This window comes from Danio rerio, chromosome 9, assembly GCF_052040795.2.
Source record: "Danio rerio strain M-AB ecotype USA chromosome 9, GRCz13ab, whole genome shotgun sequence".
Taxonomy (NCBI): Eukaryota; Metazoa; Chordata; class Actinopteri; order Cypriniformes; family Danionidae; genus Danio; species Danio rerio.
In genome coordinates, this window is record NC_141029.1 from 24260399 (window position 1) to 24286145 (window position 25747).

General features: G+C 35.1%; 4 protein-coding genes and 2 long non-coding RNA genes across 7 annotated transcripts in view; 3 read left to right on the forward strand and 3 right to left on the reverse strand.

The window, feature by feature from the left end:
- LOC147842349 (uncharacterized) overlaps nt 1–25747 on the reverse strand; it is a 736864-nt gene that overhangs the window by 594498 nt on the left and 116619 nt on the right. The gene's annotated exons all lie outside the window — the stretch shown is intronic.
- On the reverse strand, nt 1956–9284 carry crygm3 (crystallin, gamma M3). 2 transcript variants are annotated; one of them, XM_087266389.1, is made up of 4 exons: nt 9160–9284; nt 2725–2892; nt 2379–2618; nt 1956–2295 (listed from the first exon to the last, which is right to left on the reverse strand). In XM_087266389.1, the coding sequence occupies exons 1-4, from the start codon at nt 9190–9192 to the stop codon at nt 2020–2022; spliced, it is 717 nt and encodes a 238-aa protein (XP_087122515.1). In that variant the 5' UTR covers nt 9193–9284; the 3' UTR covers nt 1956–2019. The 2 variants fall into 2 exon arrangements, with proteins under 2 accessions (XP_087122515.1, NP_001007787.1); NM_001007786.1 differs by lacking the exon at nt 9160–9284 and having other exon boundaries at nt 1960–2295; nt 2725–2756.
- Nucleotides 7589–8374, forward strand: crygs4 (crystallin, gamma S4). Its single transcript, NM_001013275.1, has 3 exons — nt 7589–7606; nt 7690–7932; nt 8037–8374. The coding sequence occupies exons 1-3, from the start codon at nt 7592–7594 to the stop codon at nt 8307–8309; spliced, it is 531 nt and encodes a 176-aa protein (NP_001013293.1). The 5' UTR covers nt 7589–7591; the 3' UTR covers nt 8310–8374.
- On the forward strand, nt 12445–13582 carry crygs3 (crystallin, gamma S3). The gene is made up of 3 exons (NM_001012390.1): nt 12445–12493; nt 12576–12818; nt 13244–13582. The coding sequence occupies exons 1-3, from the start codon at nt 12458–12460 to the stop codon at nt 13514–13516; spliced, it is 552 nt and encodes a 183-aa protein (NP_001012390.1). The 5' UTR covers nt 12445–12457; the 3' UTR covers nt 13517–13582.
- LOC147835309 (uncharacterized) lies at nt 22087–24059 on the reverse strand. The gene is made up of 2 exons (XR_015499369.1): nt 23929–24059; nt 22087–22280 (listed from the first exon to the last, which is right to left on the reverse strand). It is a non-coding gene; the product is annotated as an uncharacterized LOC147835309 (long non-coding RNA).
- dgkg (diacylglycerol kinase, gamma) overlaps nt 23702–25747 on the forward strand; it is a 256255-nt gene continuing 254209 nt past the window's right edge. The window contains exon 1 of the mRNA XM_087267727.1: nt 23702–24134. The gene's annotated coding sequence lies outside the window, so the exon portion shown is untranslated. The remainder of the gene's footprint in view (nt 24135–25747) is intronic.

Here is a 25747-nt window from a genome sequence, read left to right on the forward strand (position 1 = left end):
TGGAATCGGGTAGTGAGTCCAGGCATCCGGAGTAGGTCCAGCAGAGGTAACTTAGTCAGTCTGAGCTCTAAGGGATAAGTCTCCGGCAGGCGAGAATCTAGCCGGAACTGTGTTTTGCTATCTGGGTGGTTAGGCGTGTATCAGCAAACTAATAAAGCCCGAAAAAAGCCCTGAACTTAGCGAATAAACAGTGTTCCACCAGGATCATGTATGTCAGAAACTATAGTTTACTGCTGAACTCATTTTGTCATGGTAAAATAACACAGAAATCGAATAATAACACTTCAGTCTCCTGCCGAAGCTCAGGCGCGCTGCTTTGAGAAACTGTCAATCACAGCTGTCAATCACGATGACACGCCCAGCATTAAATTACTGCTAAAAACAAACTGTTTACAAAAATGAAGATCTGCACCTATTTCAGCACAATAACCAGTGCCTTAATCCACCTGAACCATCTTTCGGGACATTTTATTGCAAGTGTAATAATTTTTTTTATTTGGGCTCAAGTCTCCTTCATTAACACGGAGGAGGCGGGCTTTATGACTTGTACTGCAGCCAGCCCCCAGGGGGCGATCTAACGGCTGAGACCTTCACTCAAACGCAGGCTTGCGGCACACTTGAAGAGAATTCATGACTGTGAGTGAAGCAATGCAACTAATGTGGTTATGTTATGATGACAAATGATAGATGTAGTACCTCTAAATTCTATTCATACTGTTTACAAAATACTTTTCTATTGGTCATGCAGTCAATTCTAATTTAAACAATTCAGTCCATGTTACTGTTCACTTAAATGGATCAAGCCGTTCAAATTTTCAATAAAAACAACATATACATTTGAATGACATTATTCATAAGTGTATTTCAAGGTTTGATACATTATTTAAAGGTTTGAAGCAAGTATTGTTGTTAATGAATGCATTAAAAAATAATCAATGAATTTCATGTTTTGGTTGTTTATTTATTCATTCATTCATTTTCTTTTCAGCTAGGTGCCTTTATTAATAAGGGGTCGCCACAGTGGAATAAACTGCCCACTTATCCAGCATATACTTTTTATGTAGCGGATGCCCTTCCAGCCGTAACCAAACACTGGAAAACACCCATACACACTCTTTCACACACATACACTAGGGCCAATTTAGCTTATTCAATTCACCTATAGCACATGTCTTTGGACGGTGGTCTTTAAAATCTCTCTGTAAGTGATTGCACAGGTGCGGACACATCTGTACAATTCTGCTACTCAACATTTATATGGCTAGTGTTGTTGCTTTATTTTGTTCTCTTATCTGACCCAAGTGGAATGAGATACAAATCAAGGGGAACAAATCACATGTCAAAGTAGGTGGAGTTCTAGAACACACCCACTGACTGCTTATTGGCTAAAGACCAATGGCAACTCTAAGGTGTTTATGAGCCAGAATGAACTCCCCCAAATTTGGTTTGGTGAACTGCTAAAACACTCAAAAAGAACTTTGGTTCTGCCAGATTTAGTTGTAAATGACGTCATTTGTTTTTGGATTTTGTTTGAAGTATACTGTGGCCTTTAGTGTTTTTTCAAGAAAGATACTTTATATGGCCTTTACGTCAAATGTGAGTGCTACTCACAAGGATAAGGCAAGTATTAATTTCAAATCTTGTTTTGTGCTATGGTCAGTTGAAATTTAGCCAGAATTATTAATGTATACATTTTAATAAATGTGTTTTAATGTGTAATGATTGATTAAATTGGTATTTTAACAGCAAACAATGATTTGCTAAACATTATATAATAAACATTTGATTTCGCTAAGATGGGCATATCGGATGTATTTTTATAATCTAGATATTAATAATTGGGATCATTATGGATATATCAAATTCATTCTAACTTTGTTTTAAGTTTTTCATTAGTTTGCATATGCTGACAGATAATAAATTGATGAAAATATTGCAAAACGACAGACAAAAAATAAATGCATGTTGAGAATTTTATTGCTTTGCTTATATTATCATTTATGCTTTCAGACTGTGAATTTAACACAGGTCCACAATTCTTCTAACTGAGCTGAATCTGACATTGCTGTATCCCATATCCCTGAAGCTCCTGTACTCTCCGGGCCTGAAGTAAATCATCCTGCCTCTGTAGTGAGGCTGCTCATACATGAGCCAGTGGCCGTCCATCACATGACAGGACTGACAGTCAGAGATGCGGTAACGGTCCATGAAGGAATCGCAGTCATCTGTCAGCTCGTACATCTGTCCTCCAAAGTTATCCCTCTCGTAGATCCTCATTCTGTAGGGTCCCCTGTACTGTAAGATGAAAAGAAATATTGATTCAAAATGCACTCAGTTATACTGTATGACTATTACAAGTTAGACTTTTTTCTTGTTACCTGAGGTACAACACGACAGGACCTGATGCCGTCACTCATTCCCATGCGCATGTAGTCAGCATACTCGCCCCTCCTCATAAAGAACTGGTTTCCCATGAAGTTAGGACGATCATAGACCACAAAGCAGCCACTCTCCACTCTGCAGGAGTTGCAGCGGCTGAGGTAGGTAGACATATCAGCGCAGTCAGTGCTGCACTCATAGGAGCGACCCTGGAAGTTCCTGTCCTCGTAGAAGATGATCTACCAAGAAAAGATTTTTATTACTTTTTGTTTGCATTACTTGTGTAATTAGAGCTTAATATTGAACATAATCTAAAACTTATTTGTAAATAAACTCAATACATACCTTGCCCATGTTTGCTAGTCCTCGTGGGATTCTGTCCAGTTGCTGTCTGTCTGACCGTTGCCTTTTATACTTTATAGGCTGATAATGGTTTTTGTCATTCAAATACCCTGGAACCTGATGATCAAGCAGGTCTGTGATTTTTGTTAATTTAAATTGTGCTATCACAGCCTACATGAAACAAACAGAATGAAAGACAAACAGAAAGAGAGAGTGGGTGAGTGAGTGAGTGGGTGAGTGAAAGAGCACAGATATCAGATCAGGCAGGTGTTACAAAGTCAAACGAATTCCTTAAAGTAACAAAAGTGTTCTAATTAATTAAAATAATAGTTATTTATTTTATCACATACATTTTAGATACAAGACTATCATTAGATGCTCCCCTTTCATTTTTTAGCCTGTTTGCTCTGTTTATTATGTTCACAGTAACACTTTACAATAAGGTTCATTAGTTAATGGATTTACTAACATAAACTAATCATTAACAACACATGTACTTCATTTATTAAGCAAAATTGAACATTTACTAATGCATTATTAACATTTAAGTCCATGCTTGTTAACATTAGTTAATGCACCATGAGTTAACATGAACTAACAATGAACTACTGTATTTTTATTAACTAACGTTAACTAACATGAACAAATACAGTAGTAAATGTATAGTATTGTTCATTGTTTGTTCATCTTAGTAAATGCATTAATTAACATTAACAAATGAACCTTATTGTAAAGTGTGACCATGTTAACAATATAGCAGTTGTGAAATTAATTACATATGAGAATTTATTTTTCTAACAATAGACAGCTGCAGGTATAGTATATGTATATGTTTTATATATTTCTTTTGTTCATAACTATAGCTATTTCAACACTTCCACTTGTACAGTGTGCGAAAAGTATTTACATACAGTATAAACATGCAGATGAAAGTAATGATGACATTTTTTACTGCACCCTTAACACTATTTGTCCTTTTTTGAGAAGCATGCTATTTCAGTAACATATTTTCAGCATAATGTGAAACTATGTTTGCTTAGATTTTATGCAAATATAAATGCGTTGCATTGAACTTATTGAAATTTTCAGGTGTGTTTTTAACTTAGCAGCTCAGACCTGAATCTAAGATTCTGCAAATTACTAGTTAAGTTTAGAGTCAGCAGTGAATATGTTTTAAAGACAGCTGTCTTGTCTTGCAATTACAAAAGATTTGAATGATTTAAATGTCAAGGAGAAATGTTTACAGTACAGTTACTTTTGATCAGTAGGCGGAGCTGTTACCAAATTAATAAGATATTGCCATGATTCTGTTGCAAAAGTCTACGCCAATAGGTCATAATGTAATAATTGCAGAACATCTTACTGATGAAAGTGTGACCAAAACTGGAAACTTGAGTGTTATTGTATTCTTAGTTGCTAAAAGAATCTAAAAATGTTAATTAATTAATTAATTTAATAGTAATTCTAAACTACAATTTTTTTTTTCCTTGTGTCATGCTTGCTGTCTGATACATCAAATATATATATACATCAAAGAATTTAGTAAATTTTACCACACCAATTTTTTTAAAGAGCCAACTACAACATGATACATCTTGGATCAAATGCACCCTTTATATCTGTAGTGTAGTTATTAGCAAACAATATTAAAAGTGCCAGGCACTGTCAAAGAATTGTGAAGCTCTAATGGCTGTAAAATAAAAGGGCTGTCTGTACAGGTTTTTAATTGGGTTCGATGGTTTCATGAAGAACTATTCCATCATTCATGGAACCTTTCCATTTTACAAGGTTGTTTAAAGTTGACAAAGGCTTTTTGAGTTACTAAATTGTCAACATAGACTCATTCGGAAAATGTACCCCTATTTACATTTCTGAAGATAGCAAATTATTCATTCATTCATTTTCTTGTTGGCTTAGTCTCTTTATTAATCCGGGGTCACCAAAGCGGAATGAACTAATCCAGCACGTTTTTACGCAACGGATGCCCTTCCAGCTGCAACCCATCTCTGGGAAACATCCACACACACATTCACACATACACACACTATGGACAATTTAGCCAACCCAATTCACCTGTACCACATGTCTTTGGACTGTGGGGGAAACCAGAGCACCCGGAGGAAACCCATCACGAACGCAGGGAGAACATGCAAACTCCACCCAGAAACGTCAACTGAGCCGAGGCTCGAACCAGCGACCCAGGGACCTTCTTGTTGTGAGGCGACAGCACTACCTACTGCGCCACTGCATCGCCTCGACCGCAAATTATGTAGCCAGAAATATGTATGACTGAATTTTGTCTTTTAAACTAATTTTAAGGGTGTCACGATCACCAGCGTTCCAACCTAAGCACACCGTTCGCTAACAAACTAAAAATCTGCCAGCAGAAGAACTATAAGATCTAGTCATGTACCACTCACACCTGGCCTAGATCCTGTCTGATTGCAAACACTCACAGCTGAAGCCGCTCATGAACTGATTACATAGACTATAAAGAGAGCACTCACACACATCTGTGCTGAGTCTTGTTGAACCATTTTTTGAACATTAATACAAATTTTCCTTGCCTTGCCTTCCTTGTTTAAACCTTGCTTTGTTTTGTTTTACGTTGTCTGCTGCTTGCCTTTTGACTGTTTGCCTGTTTATTTTCAATCTGGTTTCAGAGCACATCACAGTAAAGAGAGTGCTCTTATAAAGATAATCAATGATATACACCTAAATACAGATTTAGGCAAACTAACAGAGCTGGTACTGTGCGATCTCAGTGTTGCATTTGACACTGTCAATCACAGCATACTTCTGGATAGGCTGGAAAACTGGGTTGGGCTGTCTGGGATGGTCCCCAAATGGTTCAGATCTTACCTTGAAGGGAGAGGTTAGCATGTCAGTACAGGTGACACCCATGACATATGGAGTCCCACAAGGGTTGATTCTGGCACCTCTCCTGTTCAACCTTTATTTGTTTCCTCTGAGCCAAATAATGAGAAAAAAAAAACAAATTTCCTACCACAGCTATGCTGATGACACTCAGATCTACTTAGCCTTACTGCCTAATGACTACAGCCCCATTGACACCCTCTACCAATGCATAGGTGAAATTAACAATTGGATGTGCCAAAACTTTCTTCAGTTATAGAAAGAAAAAACTGAAGTCATTATGTATGGGAACAGAGAAAAGGTTCTCAAGGTAAATGCATACCTTGGCACTAAGGGTTAAACAACAAAAAATAATGTCAAGAATCTTGGTGTGACCCTGAAGTCAGATCTGAGTTTCAATAGTCATGTCAAAGCAGTTAGTAAATCAGCATACTACATCTCAAAAACATTGCAAGAATTAGATGCTTTGTTTCCAGTGAAGAATTAGAGACACTTGTTCATGCTTTTATCAGCAACAGGGTGGATTACTGTAATGGATTCCTCACTGGCCTTCCCAAAAAGACAGTCAGACAATTGCAGCTCACCCAGGCCAGGATTCTGACCAGAACCAGGAAATCAGAGCACATCACACCTGTCCTCAGGTCTTTACACTGGCTCCCAGTTACATTCAGAATAGATTTTAAAATACTATTACTGGTCTAAAAATCACTTAATGGCCTAGGACCTCAATACATTACAGATATGCTCACTGAAAACAAACCAAACAGATCACTCAGATCTTTAGGATCATATAAACTACAAATTCCAAGAGTTCCAAAGCAGGGTGAATCGGCTTTCAGCTACTACGCCCCTTGCTGCTGGAATCAGCTTCCAGAAATGATCAGATGTGCTCCAACATTAAGCACGTTCAAGGAAAGTGAGACCGGGCCGGTCAATCTGTGTTTTTGGAAAAACTATTAGTTGGGTTTAAGGAAGGAAGAGTGTGGGTCAGTCAATCAATTAGTCATTTAGTCAGTCAACAGCGGTCTCTGGTGGATTTACGTGAGTAAATGGCGCGAATGACACAAAATTTGAGATCTGAAAAAGCATACACAGCTGCACCCCCCCCCAACTCCCCCCCCCCCCCCCCACACACACACATAGCTCCTGGGATGTATTTGGCGCTCTCTAGAAATGTATATAAAGAAGTTACATTTTCAGAATGAGCCTGGGTTGTAAAATGTTCCTCACACTGATAAAAGTACTCACTGAAAGGTTCTTTTGGGAATCCAAAATAATATTGCTATGACATTGCTTCAAAAATTCACAATTGAATTGTATTGATTACATCAACAATGTATTTCTAGCTGACCTGCTCATTAGCAAACTTCAAAGAAACATTATACTGGCATGTATTGTGTTGCAAATGCTCGAAGAAACTTTTTTTCCACCTATCATTGCCAAAATCATAATTTGTTTTTCATTTACAATGTCTCAAAGCTTTGTTCGAAAGAGCTTCTGTATTCCCATTTGTCATTGTCACAGATGAAACCTTATGGATACTGTTTAAACAGGTGGTCTTGAAAGACCAAAAATAAATTTTAAAAACATGCTAGTTTTTTTCAGTCAGGACATTGTAAAGCATCTCAGATCTTGCACTATACAAAATAAAGTCAATGATTAAGACCAAACAGTTGTTGTTTGCAAACCACTGATACCCCTTATGTCAAATGAATAGTGCCAAAATCAGGCTGATGGTGTGTAGTTTAGTGTGTAGTGGCATGTTGTACAATCCCGAGGTTGGGGTTCTTTGGCTGAGGTTAGGATGCTTGGTGCTAACAATTTTATTGTTGAACGAATCTATGATTCAGTGCTTTAGAACAATAAAATTAGCTTAGATTTTTTTTTTTTTTTTTTTTTTGATTGGCTGATTAAATTTTTTTACAACCTCTGCCCTTGTTTGGGGCTGGTATAAATAGACTACAGCACAGTTTGCCATCCAACATTTCTGACAATGGCTACTGAGAGTGTAAGTGCCTCTGTCTCCCTTACTGTCCCTCATTCTCACACAATGTTTTTGCACCATTTAACTGCCAGTGATGTTTTTTTCAGATTGTGTTCTACGAAGACAGGAACTTCCAGGGAAGATCCTATGAGTGCAAGGGAGACACAAGTGACCTTCATTCTTTTTTTAGCCGCTGCAATTCTGCAAGGGTAAAAGGGGGCTTTTGGGTCCTGTATGAGCGGCCAAACTATATGGGTTATCAGTATATTCTGGGTCCAGGAGAATATCCAGATTATCAACATTGGATTGGCTTCAACGATTGTGTCCGATCTTGTCGTCTAGTCAGGCATGTAAGTCTAGCAGCACCACATGTAATTACTCTCAGTAAGTCGGTATTCAAAAGTAAACAGTGTGCTTAGGCCTTTCACAGTAATGTGATTTTTATTTCCTCCAGGTAATTGGAGATCTGAAGCTCAAACTCTTTGAGAGGCCCAACTTTGATGGACAAACATGGGAAGTGACAGAAAGCACCCCGTCCATTCAGGAACGTTTCCTCTGCCGAGAGATCAATTCCTGCAAAGTTCATGAAGCTCCGTGCGTGTTCTTCGAGCATGCAAACTACCGTGGCCGTCAGTACTTCCTTGAGAAGGGAGAGTACAGACGACACACTGAATGGGGGGCCATGCATCCCACTGTGGGCTCTATTCGCCAGATCACCACAGACTGATAAATTGAAAATTGCTCACTAATACTACTGAAAAGCTTTAAAAAATAAACATATTTGAAGAGGCATTCCCTTTGAGTTTTTCTTTATTTAAGCTGGTTTACAGCTACATTTATTTTTTTAAAGCAGTGTATGACAGCTAGTGAGTTTATACATGTTTCTGCATCTTTTGAACATAAATTGTACAATTATAAGTAAGATTTTTCATATTTGAATTCAAATGAGTACTGGGATTCAAACCCAAACCCTATGAAGAGTTAACTCGGACAGGAATCATACAAACAATAACAAAAAGCTCTAGCACTTTTCCAATAATAATGTATAAGAAATTACAAAGTGTAACAAAGCCAATCAAAAGCAATTATTCTTATCTTCACATCTCTGCACACCAATCTTACAGATGATCCACTGTACATTTGTGAAAATACTGTATGTTTACTGTAATATAAATTCATTCATTCATTTCCTACTCAGCTTAGTCCCTTTATTAATCAGGGGTCGCCACAGCGAAATAAACCGCCAACTTATCCAGCATAGGTTTTATGCAAAGAATGCCCTTCTATTTGCAACCCAACACTGGGAAAACTGCGATTTATATTATAAAATATATAATTTAATCAATTTTATTATTATTTTATATTAGTAGTATTATTTTGGTAACACTTTATTTCAAGTCACAGCTCATGCTAAGACTATTAACTCAGTAAACTGTTAGTTAGCTGCTTATTAATACTTAGTAGGTGGATCATACATTATTACTACCAAAAAATGTTAATATCACAGTTACAGGCAGGTAATAAGCCAGTAATTAATTGCATAAATTGTGAAATAAAGTGTTGCCATATTACTTTACCTTTTTTACTCTTTGTTTGTTTACTGTCTGCATTTTGTCTTGTCTAGTTTGTTAGTTTTGTTCTGTTTCCAGTCCTCTCCTGCATCTTTTTTTCTGCTCAGTCTGGGATTTCCGTGGCCTGCCTGTCTGCTATTTCCATCATCATGTTTCAAGTCCTGGGTCTATCTAATGCTGCTCAGACTTCCTTTCCTTCCTGTGCTGTTTCATTCCTGCCTAACTGGTTGCCTGTGTTCCTGCACTTGTTTGGACTTTGTCATTGCATGGTTATATGACTGTGCCTTGTCAATAAACACTTTGTTCTCTATTCATTGCTGTAATTGGGTCTTCATATCTGCAAACCTTTCACAGTGTTTCCTAATGTTAAATTATCCCACATTCTCACATTTCTGATTTTTAATTGCATTAAGTATTTATTATCTGCTCCATCAACCTCTGATAATATCATTTCAACTCTATGTTGTGTAAAATGTATAACAATATATTGAATAAAATATATATGTAAATCAATAAAACAAGCAAAAAGGTTATTTTTTTAGACAATATATTATGTCAGACAATTGTTACAACGGTCAGATCAAAAGATCCCATGATGCAAATCAAAAAGATTATTAAACCTAAAACACCCATTGATCATAAATTAAAAATTATGAATTAAACTATTTTATGTGCAAAAGGTTTTTTCAGAGGACAGTTTTTACCCAATGACAGGACATTCTTAATTATGTATATTTACAAATCGTTCAATAATACTGTATTTCCACTAAATATGAATAAGGTATTTGTTGTTCGTTATATTTGATGCTACAGTAGCTTGCACTGTTTACAGTGTGAATAGCATGCATCTTTGTAAGCTAAACAGGGCAACTACATGGCAAATTAATGCAAAAGCATTTCACAGTGCAGCTCATTTTATATTGTCATATTAGACTGAAAAAAAAACATGATAAAAAATGTGTACTGACAGGTAAATCTACTAACAACACAAGTGCAAAACTTTTTTTTTTTTGCAATTTCTGACTTCAGTTCATTAAATTCAGTTCAAATTATTTTTGTTGGGCTTTTCACAATAATTATTGTTTCAAAGCAGCTTTACAATTACAAGCAAAATCAGAAGTTAAGAAGTTGTGTATAGAGCAGACATCATATATAAACATAGTTAACCTGCAATTCCAAAAAAATGTTATGTCTACATGGTGAATAAAATATTTGTGTTTTAGGTGTATGTGTTGGCCTCGAAGTCCTCCGATGATCAGCATTATCCCTTCACAGGTCATGGATCTGATTAAGTGGTGCTGCACACTCTAGAGGTCTCGGTATAGACATTTCCTGGTGGAAATAGAGAGCAAAGAAAATAATTAGCTGCTGTTCATAATATATATTCATGGCCCATATATATATATATATATATATATATATATATTGAACACATTAACACCTCAAGACTGAACAACAAACTGAAAAACAATCTACAAATGTAAGCTTTACTAAAAATCCAAAGCTGCACCATATATTTCTATAGAAGGGAACAATGTTTTAAGCTTTTGGAACAGATGTCAGCTTGAACTGTTGCAAATAATGCAATTATCTCATACATGAATTAAACCTAAACAGCAAATATGGTCAACCCAAAACAGGTCTTACAAAAGCTGTTTAAAACTGTTTTTTTATATTAGAATGTCTATGACTAAAATAGGATTCGAACAATTTCGAAACATGTGCCTGGCAGTTTTGTGGATGATAAAAATCACAAATTGATCAGGGTTGTTCTCAATCTAGAGCCAAAGTCTTTTGCTTATGTGCAAAAGAACACCATCTCCAAGGTCAATTGTTAAAGGTCATCTCCGAGGTCTTTTGTTAAAATTACACATGCTGAGGAAGTGAAGATATCAATAATTCCAACACAATCTTACAGCAATTCGTAACTTTATGATTTAGTGGCTAATTCGTATGATTTTGTACAATCTCATTTGCTCATTCCCCACTAATGGTTGGGTTTAGGGGTGGGGTTTGGTGCCACACCTTATTTTTAAAATCGAACATTTTCGTAAAACTGAACTCATAAGAATTCATACAAATTAGCCACTAAACTAACTAAATTTAAAATAGTTACGCTTCCTCATAAGATTGGACTGATAGTTCTTTGAAGTATCAGGCCATATTGGAAGAGGTAAGGATTTTTTATGGTGCATAGGCTGAAGCTTGATAATTATGGATTTGACAGATTAGTCCCTTTAAGCAAAATTTTTTTAGATAGTCTACAGAACAAACAAACAAAAATTATACAATAACTTGCATAATTACCCTAACCTGCCTAGTTAACCTAATTAATCTAGTTAAGGCTATAAATGTCACTTTAAGCTGTATAGAAGTGTCTTGAAAAATATCTAGTAAAATATGATTTACTGTCATCATGGCAAAGATAAAATAAATCAGTTATTAGAAATGAGTTATTATAACTATTATGTTTAGAAATGTGTTAAAAAAAATCTTCTCTCCATAAAACAGAAATTGGGGAAAAAATAAACAGGAGGGGCTAATAATTCTGACTTCAACTGTAGATGCAACATTTATTGGAGGTTGTTATGAATAAATTATTTTCTGTACATGGTTTTTTAAAACAACTTTATGGCTTCAAAATCACACAAATTTTTATTCAAAGTGACTTAGATTGCATTGAAGGCACACATTTTTTAAAATCAGTTCTTGCCTTCCATTTAAATTAAACCCACAATCTTGCCATTGAAAACGACAGGAAAACTTTTATTTATTAATCTTTCAATTTGTAAACCATCTTAGTTTACTGATGTTTTCATAGAAGTCTTTACAGAAAAAAATGTTAACAGAAGCTAAAAGGCTTGCAGATTAAAGGAGTTAAATTTTAATTGCAACTTTAAGTCAATTTGTTGTCCAACAGTAAACCAGAGTTCGGGGTGGGTTGTCCATACACAAATGCATGGGTTCATTGTAAAAGATGCGTTATCCCTCATACAATATGAGCCTGTGGCTGGACGCCAGTGCTGCTTGAACTATGCCAGGACCGGCAGCTGGAAAACAATTTAATTAGTCCAATAAATATTTTCTAGACTCAGCCATTGCAGGAACAACGGGTCAGGATTCCATACAATGGCCAGTGCATTAATGCAGGAACAGTCTAGAAACAATCGCAGTATCAGCTGTTGATGATGCAATTGGTGTAGCCATTCATATAACAATGATTTGCCTGGCAGAGCAACTCAATGTGAAACATATAAATCTCGCTCATTGCCCTTTTGATTCACAGCATACCTCAAATGCAGGAATGAAATTAGCCAAAAACATGGACAGAATGGGAAAAGTATGAAATATCTTGCATGCATAACCTGGCTCTGCTGTTTACTCTTTGGTTTAACTTTGTTTCTGCATCTTCTTCCACACAGATTGTCTTTTATGAGGACAGAAACTTTCAGGGACGTTCCTTTGAGTGCAGCCTGGACTGCCCAGAGCTGTCGTCCCACTTCACCCGCTGTAACTCCATCCGAGTCGAGAATGGGGCCTGGGTTTTGTATGAGCGTCCAAACTACATGGGCTTTCAGTACATCCTAACTAGGGGAGAATATCCTGATTATCAGCGCTGGATGGGCTACAATGACACTATAAGGTCTTGCCGTATGGTGCGAAATGTAAGTCATCCATGGGTGTATGCATCACAGCTGTAGCTTTGGCTGATAGTGATTTGTATTCCTCTTTTCAAGTAAAACAAAAGTCACTAATCATTCACCAATCATTCATAACTGGCACTTAGATAAAGCAGATTAGAATTACTTTTATTGTTCCCAGCAAAACATGGTTTGGCTTAAGCAACAATCTTCTCTAACAACATGAATAATATGTATTTTGTTGACTATTATCCCAATGGGTGTCATTTTAAGAACCTTTAGATATGATCATCTGGACATAAAAGCTGTGTTATTTATCTAAAGCACAGATATCAATCACATAGTTTAGCATTAAGCTTATGAAACTTGCTTCATCTTGTCTTTCTAAATGTCCTACAAAATAATAACTGTATTTGTGTTGGTTCTTGAATAAACTCTCTCCTTTGTAGCATACTGGCTCTTTCCGTATCCGTCTGTATGAGCGGCCTGACTTCCAGGGTCAGACCATGGAGAGCAGTGAGGACTGGCCCTCTCTCTATGACCGCTTCCGTCAGCGCGAGGTCCATTCCTGTAATGTTTTGGATGGAGCCTGGATTTTCTTTGAGCATCCAAACTACAGGGGACGTCAGTACTTGTTGGAGAAAGGCGAGTATCGCTGCTTCACTGACTGGAATGCCATGCATCCTACTGTCGGCTCCATCCGCCGTATTCAGGACTTTTAGGTCTTTCAGTGTGTAGTTGTTTGTTCCTTAAATATTTAATAAAAAATGACACTGAGCTCACCTGAATCTCCCGTCTCCTCGTTTTTATTTTGTTTCTCTCACAATCAGCTGGTCTTTACATAAAGTATTTATATACCAATAATAACAAGGAAACATAAATAAATACTCTACTTTTGTAAAAGTTTGTGTTAGAAGGAGTATATTATGTAATCAAAATAAAGTAAAACATTCATATTTTAAAATGTTCTTAATTAAAATGAGTCTCTTAAATATATTATTTATTATTGCTGTTGTTATTAATATAATTATTATTTTTCTATATTTTTTCATTATTGTTGTTATTAATATTATTATTATTTCAATATGGTTTATAATGAAATTTTATTTATTTCTGTAATGGCAAAGCTGTAAATGCAAAGCAGTTTCACATGTTTCAAAATGTAGATGCTGGTTTGGAACCCAATAAACATTTTTAATTATTATTTATGTTTAAAACAGCTCAGCTCATAAATTCATTCATTCATTTTCTTTTTGGCTTTGTCCCTTTGTTAATCCGGGTCACCACAGCGGAATGAACCGCCAACTTATCCAGTACGTTTTTACGCAGCAGATGCCCTTCCAGCCGCAACCCGTCTATGGGAAACATCCATACACACATCCACACACAAACTCATACACTACGGACAATTTAGCCTACCTAATTCACCTGTACCGCATGTTTTTGGACTGTGGGGGAAACCAGAGCACCCAGAGGAAACCCACACGAACACAGGGAGAACATGCAAACTCCACACAGAAACACCAACTGACCCAGCCGAGGCTCAAACCAGCAACCTTCTTGCTGTGAGGCAACAGCACTTCCTACTGCGCCATTGCGTCGCCTAGCAAAAATTTAACTGCTTTCACTTATTTATTTTTGAAACCCTTGATAATTTTTTTTTTAAGATTAATTGATGTAAAGTTAAATCAAAAACATATATGATTTAAATTTGACATCATTTATAACTTTGCAAACTTCCTTGCAAAATAAAAGTATTTTCCTAAAGTAAAATAAGCAAAGTAAATATATATATATATATATATATATATATATATATATATATATATATATATATATATATATATATATATATATATATAATCAATGAGATGTAAGACATGTTGATATATATCAACATAACTTACATTTCATTGATTAATAAAGTTAAATATATACAGTGTATGTGAGTTTGTAACTGATTCATTAATTCTTGTCTCATAGCTTTCACCACCTGCTGCTCAATACTTCCCTCTGTTGGCTCAAAGTTTCTGAGTGGTCTAATATCAACTCTTAGAATAATTAATTGAGTGTGAATTGAAATATAAACCATAAATGCAGTTGCACAAAAACCCACTTGAGTTTATGTTGTACATACTGTAACTGGGATGATGAAAGAGACTAAAATGCTTTAAAAACTGCCTCTTCAAGCATTTATTTTTACTGACGCTTGTTTTTCAGGAATTTTGTTTTTGCTTCTAGTACCTGTTCACATGAATATAAATGCCACACATGTTTTTAAGCATTTGTATGTTAAAAAGAATGAATGCTTGTGTGTTTACACAGACGGAGAGCATGAGCTGTGGGTTGTGTGGGCAGTTGCTGGTCAATAGTCCCCGCTAAAGCTCCCCATACAATAGTTGATGACGATAGTGATTTTCCAGTGAGTGTCCAGCACATACCCAAATGTCCACAATGCTGATGCAGGCCCGAGAGGGACAAGGTATGCTGAAACAAAAGGGTTTTTCCCTTTGTTTCTTTCTTCTCTTTTTTGTCTGCACAGAGGCCCCTAGCAAGCACTTTTTCAAAGGTGGGCCCACAGGGCAGCATCCAGATTCCTCCACTGGCATCCAGCTTTGAATGAAAGGAGTTCACAAAGTTCACTTACTAGCAGTTAAACGGTGCTTTTTTCTACTAGCCTGACAGCGCCCTCTTGTGGCAGTCGTATTTATCATTTTTAAAAAAGGGATAGTTCACCCAAAAATTAAAATTCTCTCATCATTACTCATCCCCAGGGTCGATTATATATAAAGCTTAATATTACATTTAAAAGTAGTAATTAAGTAGTATTACACTATAAAATGTTTAATATTGGTTGTATAATAGTTTTTCAAGGTATTACATACACTGTTAGACCTTACCGGGGTTTTTTACAGTAGAATACTGGCAACACTGTTGCCAGCCACTCACTGTAAAAGTTTGGTTACAGTAAGTAACTGGCAACAGTGTTGCCAGTTATTTACTGTAACTGAACCATTACAGTGAGTGGCTGGCAACAGTGTTGCCAGTTATTTACTGTAACTGAACCGATACAGTAAGTAGCTGGCAACAGTGTTGCCAGTTAATTACTGTAATAGAGCAGCAGTGGTAACTAGCTGCACACTGTGTACAGTTAATTACTGTATTGTAGTGTTACAAATCACAGCATTATACTGCATACACATTAATAGTATGCCATATATAGTTATTGTAGTGTTACTAAAATTAATCAGTATTCTTAGCTGTTATTTAAAAATAGAAGGCATAACATTTTTTAGACAAATTTTATTGTTTTGGCATGAAACAAATAAATAACAGAAAAAGTATAACAAAATTAAGAAATCAGCAGATATAAATATTGTCTTGCATATTACAGGTCTGCACAGTAAGGCTGCGGTCACACAAACGTTTGAGCATGCACAATTCTGTCATACTGCACTGCGAAGTGGAATTAAACAAAGCAAGTAGTGGAATTAAACAAAATAATTAGAGATTGAAAAAGCAAGCCAGAGAGGTCATGTTTTGATCTTTGATTGGTATCAAGCAATCACATGATGTGATTTCGCATGTCAGCGTTCTCCAAGCTTGAACTTTCCAATGCTGCGAATTATGAAATTTGTTGCATGAGCTATCATTCCAGGTCAGCAGTACTCACATGCGTATGAATGGAAGTCTATAGGGAGAAAAGTGCTGTGTGACCGGGACTTTAAGCTGTAATTCTAATTAAACACACCTGATTAAACTAATTAAGGCTTGTTAGAAATCTACAGGTAATGTTGAAGCAGGGTGGGTACTAAACTCTGCTGCCCTGCAGTTCTCCAGGAACTTGGAGTTTGACCCCCATGGTATATAGCAGGGGTGCTCAATCCTGTTCCTGGATATCTACCTTCCTGCAGATTTCAGTTGCTACCCATATCAAACACACCTGCCTGTAATTATCAAGTGGTGTTCAGGTCCTAATTAATTGGTTTAGGTGTGTTTGATATGGATAGCAACTAAAATCTGCAGGAAGGTAGATCAGCAAATGAACAGCAAAAAACACAACATAATTATTTTAAATTTTTAAGTTTTTAATTATTAAAAACTGTGTTAAATCTCAATAAAAAGTTTAAAGTAATTATAAAAAATACAAATAAAGTTGGCAACACCGAAAAACCAAAGGATCCAATCGTTTATTGTTATTATCTCATGACAACAAACTTTTTTATTGTTTCTAATATAAATTCACAGGTGGAAACACTGCTCTGAAAAATACTTACTGTAGCAACAAACTCACAACCTGGGACCGGACAGTGGAGCTTTTGTGTGTGGATGGCTATGTGTCTCATGTTTTTGTGATTCCCTGTGATGATGTGCACATGTTACCTTACAGAGATGAAGGAATTTAATTTTGGCTCAGTTGACAGAAAGATACATACAACTGTTAGCATCTGTACATTATGGCAGTATGCAATATCCAATAAATACTTCAACAAAAGTAATGTAAGAAGTTATATGAGGAGAGGCTAACTAGCTAACAATGTAGCTTTCAACAGTTCAAGATAACAACAATATAACTTAAAACACAGCCGTATTTTAGAAACCCTCAAAAACATTTGAACACATTTTACTTACTCATTTTAGATTCTTATTTAAAGCCTAAAACATATCAGACTCTACATCTGAATTGATGGACAGAGAATAGAGCACACTCAGCAGTAAACAAATCAAACACCTGGCTCCCTTAAAGGGCCAGCATTTTCTGAAAACTCTTTCTAACACCTTTGTTTTTAGAATAAGAAAGACAGCCTGTGGGAGGGTGTGGTGATGCCTAAATTATTATTTTCTGCCTTTAAAATGCACGTCTCTATAAATAGCAACATAAACCATAAGAGAATTTATTGGAATTAATTCTTTGCACTACACAATTTCATACAAAGTCTACTCCTTTTACAGTAAAATAATATGTGTTAATAAATAATAAATGTTTTCTTTTATTACAGCAAAACACTGGCTATTTTACAGTTATTTACTGCACAATCTACAGAGTAACAGTGCAGTTATACTAATTAAACACACCTGATCAAACTAAATCTAAAGGAAGTGTGTTGAAGCAGGGCTGGAACTAAGTTCTGCTGGGCTGCGGCCCTCCAGGAGTTTAACATCCCTGGTACATAGCATATTTTCAAAGGAATTGCCTACATTTATCACAATCATGCACATATCATTGAATAAAAACAAAAAAAATATACAAACGTCATCCAAAGCAAAAAAAATAAATAAATAAATAAATAATCTGATCCTCATGTTGTTCCAAACCTGTAGTAGTAATAATAATAATAATAAAAAAAACAAATAACCTGATTAATACATTTATTTAGGAAAGTCTTTATACAATACTGTTAATGCCATTTTTACCTACTTCATTTGAAGTTTTCCAAACAAATTCATTGAGTCTCTGCAAACATGTATGTACGTGCTGTTTAAGATATTTTTTAAATAACACATTTTTACTGGTTAATTAGCAAAATACTAATATTCAGCTTAAAGCGCAATTTAAAAGCTTAACTATTGGCTAAACTAGGCAAAGTAAATTAATTTTAGAAAAGTAAACAAAGTTATAAAAATGATTGTGATAATTTGGTTGCTCTGTGTGAATATTTTTGCCTATAAATGCATCTCGTCGATATCTTTACCTTTTAATTAGCTCTGTGACATTGACATTGGTTGACTCCTGATACTCAATGTTAAAAACATAAAAGGAACCAAAGAAAACACAGAGATGGCTGCAGAGAAATTTAGCTTATCATCAATGCATTGTCTCACTTTCTCCTCAATACTGACCATACACATACCGAAACTGAACAGTATATATATATATATATATATATATATATATATATATATATATATATATATATATATATATATATATATATATAGAGCAACATAAAGCATCAGAGTACATGGGGTAATAATGGTTGAGCAGTAATTTACCATTTATTATCACAGTAACTATCTGTAATGGGTACATAAAGTAAATTACTGTAATTTATTCTTTGCACTACAAAATTTCAAACAAATCCTGCTCCTTTTACAGTAAAATACTGTTTCCTTTTAATACAGCAAAACACTGGCTATTTTATAGTTATTTACTGCATAATCTACAGTAAGGGTTAACAGTGTAGAGAGGCATAACCATTTGAGTTCTAAATAAGCCAATTAGGCTCAACCTACCTGTTTACTGTGGTAAAACCACTTTCTATATTCAAGTGCATTTTTGTTTCCATGTATTAAATAAATAAACTGCCACTTTTCTGATTAAATGACAGTTAAAACGAGTACATTCTCTAAATGGTTCTGTCACTGTGTTTAATCCTTTCTGTGCAAGACTGAATGGTACAGTTAATGGCACATGAACTGTAAAGTGTTTAATACTGGTAGTTCATTTTGAAATAAAATTAGTGAAATGTTTGTTAAGAGTTACATTTTTTGCTGGGGGAAACAGCTGTGCTGATGAGGTGAACACCGAGATAACCCAACTGCTCCTCCATGACATTAAGATACAAGTTATACAAGGTTATCTATATCAAAGAACTGCAAATAAGCAGATATTATAACAGTTTAATGATAACACACACCTCGTTCTTCCGCTGCCCACGGCTGTGGTTTGCTGATCATATGAAAAACAAAACACAGGAAGAAGCTGAATTCTGCTGCCGTTTTCTTATCAAATTTAAAGGGGACTGAGGCGATAATTTAGTGTACAGTTTATGAGCTAATCGTATAAGTTTTAGGGGGGCTGAGAAAAAATATAGAAAATAGGCCTAACAACGCCCATGCTCATCCTCCACTTGTTTTAAACTTGTTTGAGTTTCTTTCTACTGTTGAGCACAAAAGAAACCTTTAACCATTTAAATAGAAGGAAAACAAATACTTTGGATGTCAATAAGCTCTGATGCTGTTCTGCAGCAAGCAATCGGAATGTTGAAGTCCACCGCTGGAAAGGAGTAGATTACACAGTATTGTGAACTTGGTTCTGACCCATAGGTTTGATTATTGAGGTCGCCAAATTTCCAATTATTTACAATGTTTTCTTACATGGACATACATTTTAAAAAGTAAGTTACTGATGCTGATGTGCATTTCTTAAAAAAAACACATCTCTCACATCTATAAGGACAATACAAAACAGTATTGTTGCTTCAGAATATTTCAGACATATGGACATATTGGATAAGTGAAGCAAAGCCACACCACATGCAACAACTTGATCTTCCATGGTTAAATGAATTTGATCAAAAGCCTGCAAAATTTTCATGATAGAATTTTTTTTTTTTTCGCAGGAATGTAACTAATTTGCTGATATGCTGCAACCACTTCTTTAAATACAAGAAACCTGCATTGTCCTGAAGTGTCTTGGAAAGTTGCATGTGGAATCTACCTTTACTAAAGAAGATGTTGTTTTTCTTAATAATTTGGGTAATAATGTGCTTTTGTGTTTAGCGAAATGGCACAACACATATTTTGGGTATAGTCTAGTTAGTCTAGACTGAGAAAATCAAATAAGGCTCACAGGAAAATGTATACAGCTAAATTAATCTCTTACATCATGCTTAGATGCACTTACATATCTGTACAAATGTATAAATAAGGGGCGTAGTAAGTGTGGGGAAAAGGGCCCTGGAACCCCCCATTCTCGGTCTTCAGTTTGAAGATTGTTAACGTTTCACTCTTCACCCACCAGCTCTTCAGTTCTGAGATCACTAAGGTTTTACTAATCACCCCATCTCCAGTCTTCAATTTTTTTAGGGGGGAGTCTGTGGAATTTTTGTGCCGAGGGCTGGCTACTTTTTATTAACATATCACTTTGCACGCTTATTTATAAACTAATTTCGAGAGGATCATGATTAAGACAAACTCCTTGCCAGCTATATCTCTTTGCTATTCCTAACATGTTCACAAGCAGGGGACTTCTTGAGACCTACCAGAGCTCAAACTGTAATTGTAAATTTTTGCAGGGGAATTTTTTTTTTTACATCCTTGCATCTTGAATTTGTGGAGCATTATTTGCCCCAAACTTCTCTTTATGTGAAACCCTGCGAACACTTTATACTGATAAATGGTCTCCTTTGGACAATTTAGACTCTTTTGCAGTTACTTCAGTCATTAGAGTATAATTGTACTTTCTGTTTAATATCTGCTTTAAACACTTCAATTTGATAGTCACTTGTCATCTAGCATTCTACTGACAAAGTGCATCTCAACTTATTCTTCTAACCCTTACAGCCTAACATGTAACTATTGCAATAAGAGTTACTTGACAAACAGTCACAATCAAAAGAGTTTTCACAGAAATCAGTATTTTTATCCCCAGTGATTTTCCAAAGGGAAATTATAGGAAGAAGGTGAAAAAATGTAGTCCATATCAGCTCTCAATGGGTTCTATCTTTATCGCCTGCTTCAGTTATTTTAATATTTTGCATCTTGTGCAAGATTCATCAGTTGCTACCATGTGGTACAGCTATGAGTTAACAGGCTGGCAATGTATGCGCAGGTGTTAATTAGCTGGCAGTTATCATTGGGAACTGCAAGGTCATTGTGGAGACACCCCTGCTGCAATGGTAAAGCCCTGTTATAAGATGGAGACATCTTTAAAGTTGGCAGGGGTTAATTATAAGCTATAGGCATCTAAAGAAGTTCAAATATAATGCAATTGTCAATGGCAGGTTATTTATTATCATTGATGCTTCCATTGAACAACATTTAATAATTAGAGGACATTTTGTTTGCACAAAGCAGAAAAAAAGTTCTTTAGATAGTTTTATAATTATTTTTTAGATAGTTTTATAATTATAGAATTTACACAAAGAACTGAAACATTATTTGGCGAGCCAATAATTATGATTTTATTTGTAATGGCATAATTCACTCAAGAAAATTCTGTCATTTACTCATTCTCCAAGTGTTCCAAATCTGTTTGAGTTTCATTCTTTGTTCAACACAAAATAAAATATTTCAAAGATATTTTAAAGATGTAATATTATTAGCTGCTGGTTTTCAAAATTCTTCAGAATATCTTGTTTTGTGTTCAACAGAAGAATTAAGTGAACATTAGGACACACAAATGGATATTTTTAGGATAAATATTATATACAATTTTAATAAACAGGAGAAATTTAGTGAAACATAACAATATAACATTTTGTAGTTTGTAGTTTTTGTGTGCAATAACTTTTTTGAATTTAAATGTATTATCGTTTTTGTTCTACCAGAAAGACCAGGGAGATAAATATGATATTGAATTACTTTTTTTGATGCACATTATTTGACAAAAGTATAATTTAACAAAACATCGGATTTCTTTGGCAGACCCTGTAGCTTGAATCGGAAGATTTTCTAGATATGATTGCCGAGGAAGAAGGCAGGAACGGAGAGGGCCAACCTTTTGGTGATGGAAGGATGGTGGGTGAACGTCTGCGTTGGTACCTGCAACCAAATGAATGAAATAAATGGACAATTTATATTCCTTGTGTCTCTTGGCAATTTGTTGGAACTGATTGAGTGACGTGACATTGGGTCTTCCTGGTAGAACTAGCACTAAAAGCTTAATTTCCTAAATATGTTAGGTGGCCAAACTCTTCTTTTATTTCTTAATTGTTTAATAAAACTATTTTGTTTAAATGCACCACACACACACACACACACACACACACACACACACACACATATATATATATATATATATATATATATATATATATATATATATATATATATATATATATATATATATATATATATATATATATACATAATTTATGAGTTTTCTTATTGCTTTCAGGATCACATTCCTCAAAGGCTATTTTTAAATCTGTGAGTCTGTAATACAGGTCCACAGCTGAAAAGAATTACTTTAATCCTTGGAAAAGAATGTAAAAATAAACTTTCCAGACAAGACAACTGCCTTATAAGGAGATGAGTTTGAGGGGAAAGAGGGGGCAGGGGTACAGAAAAGAAAACACCATATTCATCTACACAAAAGCCATGATGTTTCTACAGTAATAATATTTAAATAGTTGCCTTGGGCACTGTAAAATCCAACAACGCTGTACAATGATAGCAGAAGGTTAGATAAAAAAAAAAGATTTGAATAAAGTTTGTATGCCTGTACTTTGTGGTAAAAGCTTTCTATTAAACCAGTGGTAGTAAAATCTTGACTCTTTAACAAATAAGGCCATGCAGTTCCTATAATCTCATTAAATTGCTATAGACTAATTGCCTGTATCCTAACCCTCTCTGAGTATAAATTATTAAACAAAACCTGGAATCCTTTGAGATGAGTATAATTTAAAGGCAGTAGATTCACACTTGGTATCTGGGTGCACATACTGTAAAATTACAAAAGAGCATTATCCACATTAAACAATTATTTTTTTAACCTTAATAATTCTGTCCATCAAGATTTATCAAAATTCAGGTGAAAATTAGGATTTATTATTAGATGAACAGGCTGGAGGGGTGCGCTAAAGGCAATCTCTCTTCTTTCTGGTGATGACAGGCAGACTGGTGGTACACCTGGCTCAGAACAGCATGCTGGGATCTTAATTATGGGCCTCGGCCTGAGGTACATTGGATGACCCACCTAGGGCTGCCATAAAATCTGTTACAAATACAGGCGGCTTCTGAATCCCTAAATAATTAAACTCCTACTACCATACTTCTGTTTCATAATCCCTGTAATAGGCAGCCATTGTCACATAATTTTTTTATCATATACATAAAATAGAATAAAAATATGCAGTAGATTTTTGGATTTGCTTGTACTTTGCATTTTCACCATAGGAGGGCAGCATATTCATAACAAAACACTGCCAATGGTGCATCTTATTTCCTTTCACTTTGTTATTATATAAGTGGTTATCATTATAATGTACTATTTGTGTATTTACAAAAATTTATTTCAGTCTTGTATACCTGCAGCGTTGGGGAGAGTACAGTCAGTGTAATATTAAACAGGCCACATCAGACCTTTTTAAAACACTTTGACATTTGTTTTACAAATTCTACTTCTCAAAGATAGTATGTAGTTGTAAACTTAGGAACCGCTGTTAGCTCTTCTTGAAAAACAACAAACCTTGGAGTAGAGGATCCACCAGAGTGACTGCGTGATGACGTCGGCAGGAGAAAATATTTCCATGGTAACCAATATTCTTGCCTTCTAAACCTGGCAGTCACAAGATCTCAACTCAAACCACACGACCACCTATCATTTGGAGAGAGAAAAAAAAATGTTGGACTCCTTAAAAAATGATGGTTGGAGAATTTTAGGTTTTTACGGTGGTGAGTCATAACATTACATTGTTCCTTTGCAAGACAAAACAGCAGTCTGATGAAACACTGTTACTAAAAATAATTGTTCCCCAGCTCACACTGTAATTGTGGTTGGAATCATCTTTTTGGTTAATTTTTATTAAAGTATTAGTATAGTTATGCCATTTGTCCACAATATTTACGCAAGATGCAAGCATCAGGTGCCTTAAATCTTCATTTAGATTTAAATACTGATAAAACAAAATGTATGGATTGAAATATAAATTTACCACACGTTGAGTTTCCTCCTAATATTTCCTCATAGGACGGTACTGAGAGTGATTATGTTGACTGCTAAAAATATCTTGGAATCTGGTTAGATGGTAAACTGTCATGAAGTGCTCAAAAAGGTAAAACCCTGTATTGGATTTCTTTACAGGAACAAATCTTCTTTTACACACTCCCTAAAGCACCTTTTGGTCAAATAAACAGTAATGCTAATTTTGGATTATGGGGATTTAATTTACAGATCAGCTTCAAAAACTTTTCTTTCACAAACTGGATGTTATTTTCAGTACCATGCAGCAATTCATTTTGTTACTGGTGAGCCATTTAATACCCATCACTGTATTGTTTATTGAATTTTCCTTCTCTTCAATCACATCGACAAATTCATTGGTTTCTGTTCATTTACAAAACTCTAATTGGGAAAACTCCACTATATTTATAGTCACTTTTTAACTATCAAAAACATATATACACAAAAGTATATAAAACACATATACACAAAGTTCAGAGTTCATTTGGTCACTATACTCTTTTCAGTTTTCTGCTGCTGATGCTTGAAATCATCTGCTGCAAACCTTAAAGTTCAACACTTTTATTCCACTATCATCCTTTAAAAGTTCAATCCAGTCAATACAAGATCCATGTGCTTGTTTTTTTTAATAGTTTTATATATTATTATTTGCATTAGTGAAATTTTATTGTTTTTTGTCCCTGCTGCTTTGCTTTTTTATTTTACCACTTGGCCAGGTCATCATTGTAAATGAGAACTGGTTCTCAATTGACAAATAAAAAAAGGTTAAATGTGAATGTTCTTTTAGTGCTCATTAATCATAAAATTTGTGGTTTTAGAACATTCTCATGTTAAAAGTTATGTGATCACTTGTATCCAGATGAAAATGTTGCAAAACCATGTTCCATGTGCATTCAAATGTGTTTTACAAGTGATTTTAACGCGTGTGCGCGTATGTGTGTGTGTATTTTATTATTTCATTTAATTTTTAAGTAGCTTTTATTTAATTTGTGGGATAGAAAAAAATACTTACCATCTACTTGCTCTCATGCAGCCTAGATTTAAATCTGTATAACTATCCTTTTTTCTGTCAAACACAAAAGAAGAAATACTGAAGATTATTAGAAACATGGTGATATCCACAGTAGGAGAAACAACTATGGATTTTTCAAAATATCTTCTTTTGTGTTCAACAGAAGAAAGAAACTCGAACAGGTCTGTGACAAGTCAAAGATGACTAAATTTAGTCATCTTTGACTTGTCACAGACCTGTTCGAGTTGTAAGTAAATTGTTTTGGGTGAACTATCTCTTTAAAAACAAAATTAGCTAACTATTCCATTTGCA

Bases quoted from the DNA above. Each gene is read 5' to 3' on its own strand.
- crygs4 (NM_001013275.1), top strand. The intron at 7,933-8,036 runs GTAAGTCTAGCA...TATTTCCTCCAG, and splicing joins CTTGTCGTCTAGTCAGGCAT to GTAATTGGAGATCTGAAGCT.
- crygm3 (XM_087266389.1), bottom strand. From the start codon at position 9,192: ATGCAGACAGTAAACAAACAAAGAGTAAAAAAG. The intron at 2,893-9,159 runs GTAAAGTAATAT...TGTTTCATGTAG, and splicing joins ACAAACAAAGAGTAAAAAAG to GCTGTGATAGCACAATTTAA. The intron at 2,296-2,378 runs GTAACAAGAAAA...TTCATCTTACAG, and splicing joins CCTGTCGTGTTGTACCTCAG to TACAGGGGACCCTACAGAAT.
- crygs3 (NM_001012390.1), top strand. From the start codon at position 12,458: ATGAAATTAGCCAAAAACATGGACAGAATGGGAAAA. The intron at 12,494-12,575 runs GTATGAAATATC...TCTTCCACACAG, and splicing joins ACATGGACAGAATGGGAAAA to ATTGTCTTTTATGAGGACAG. The intron at 12,819-13,243 runs GTAAGTCATCCA...TCTCCTTTGTAG, and splicing joins CTTGCCGTATGGTGCGAAAT to CATACTGGCTCTTTCCGTAT.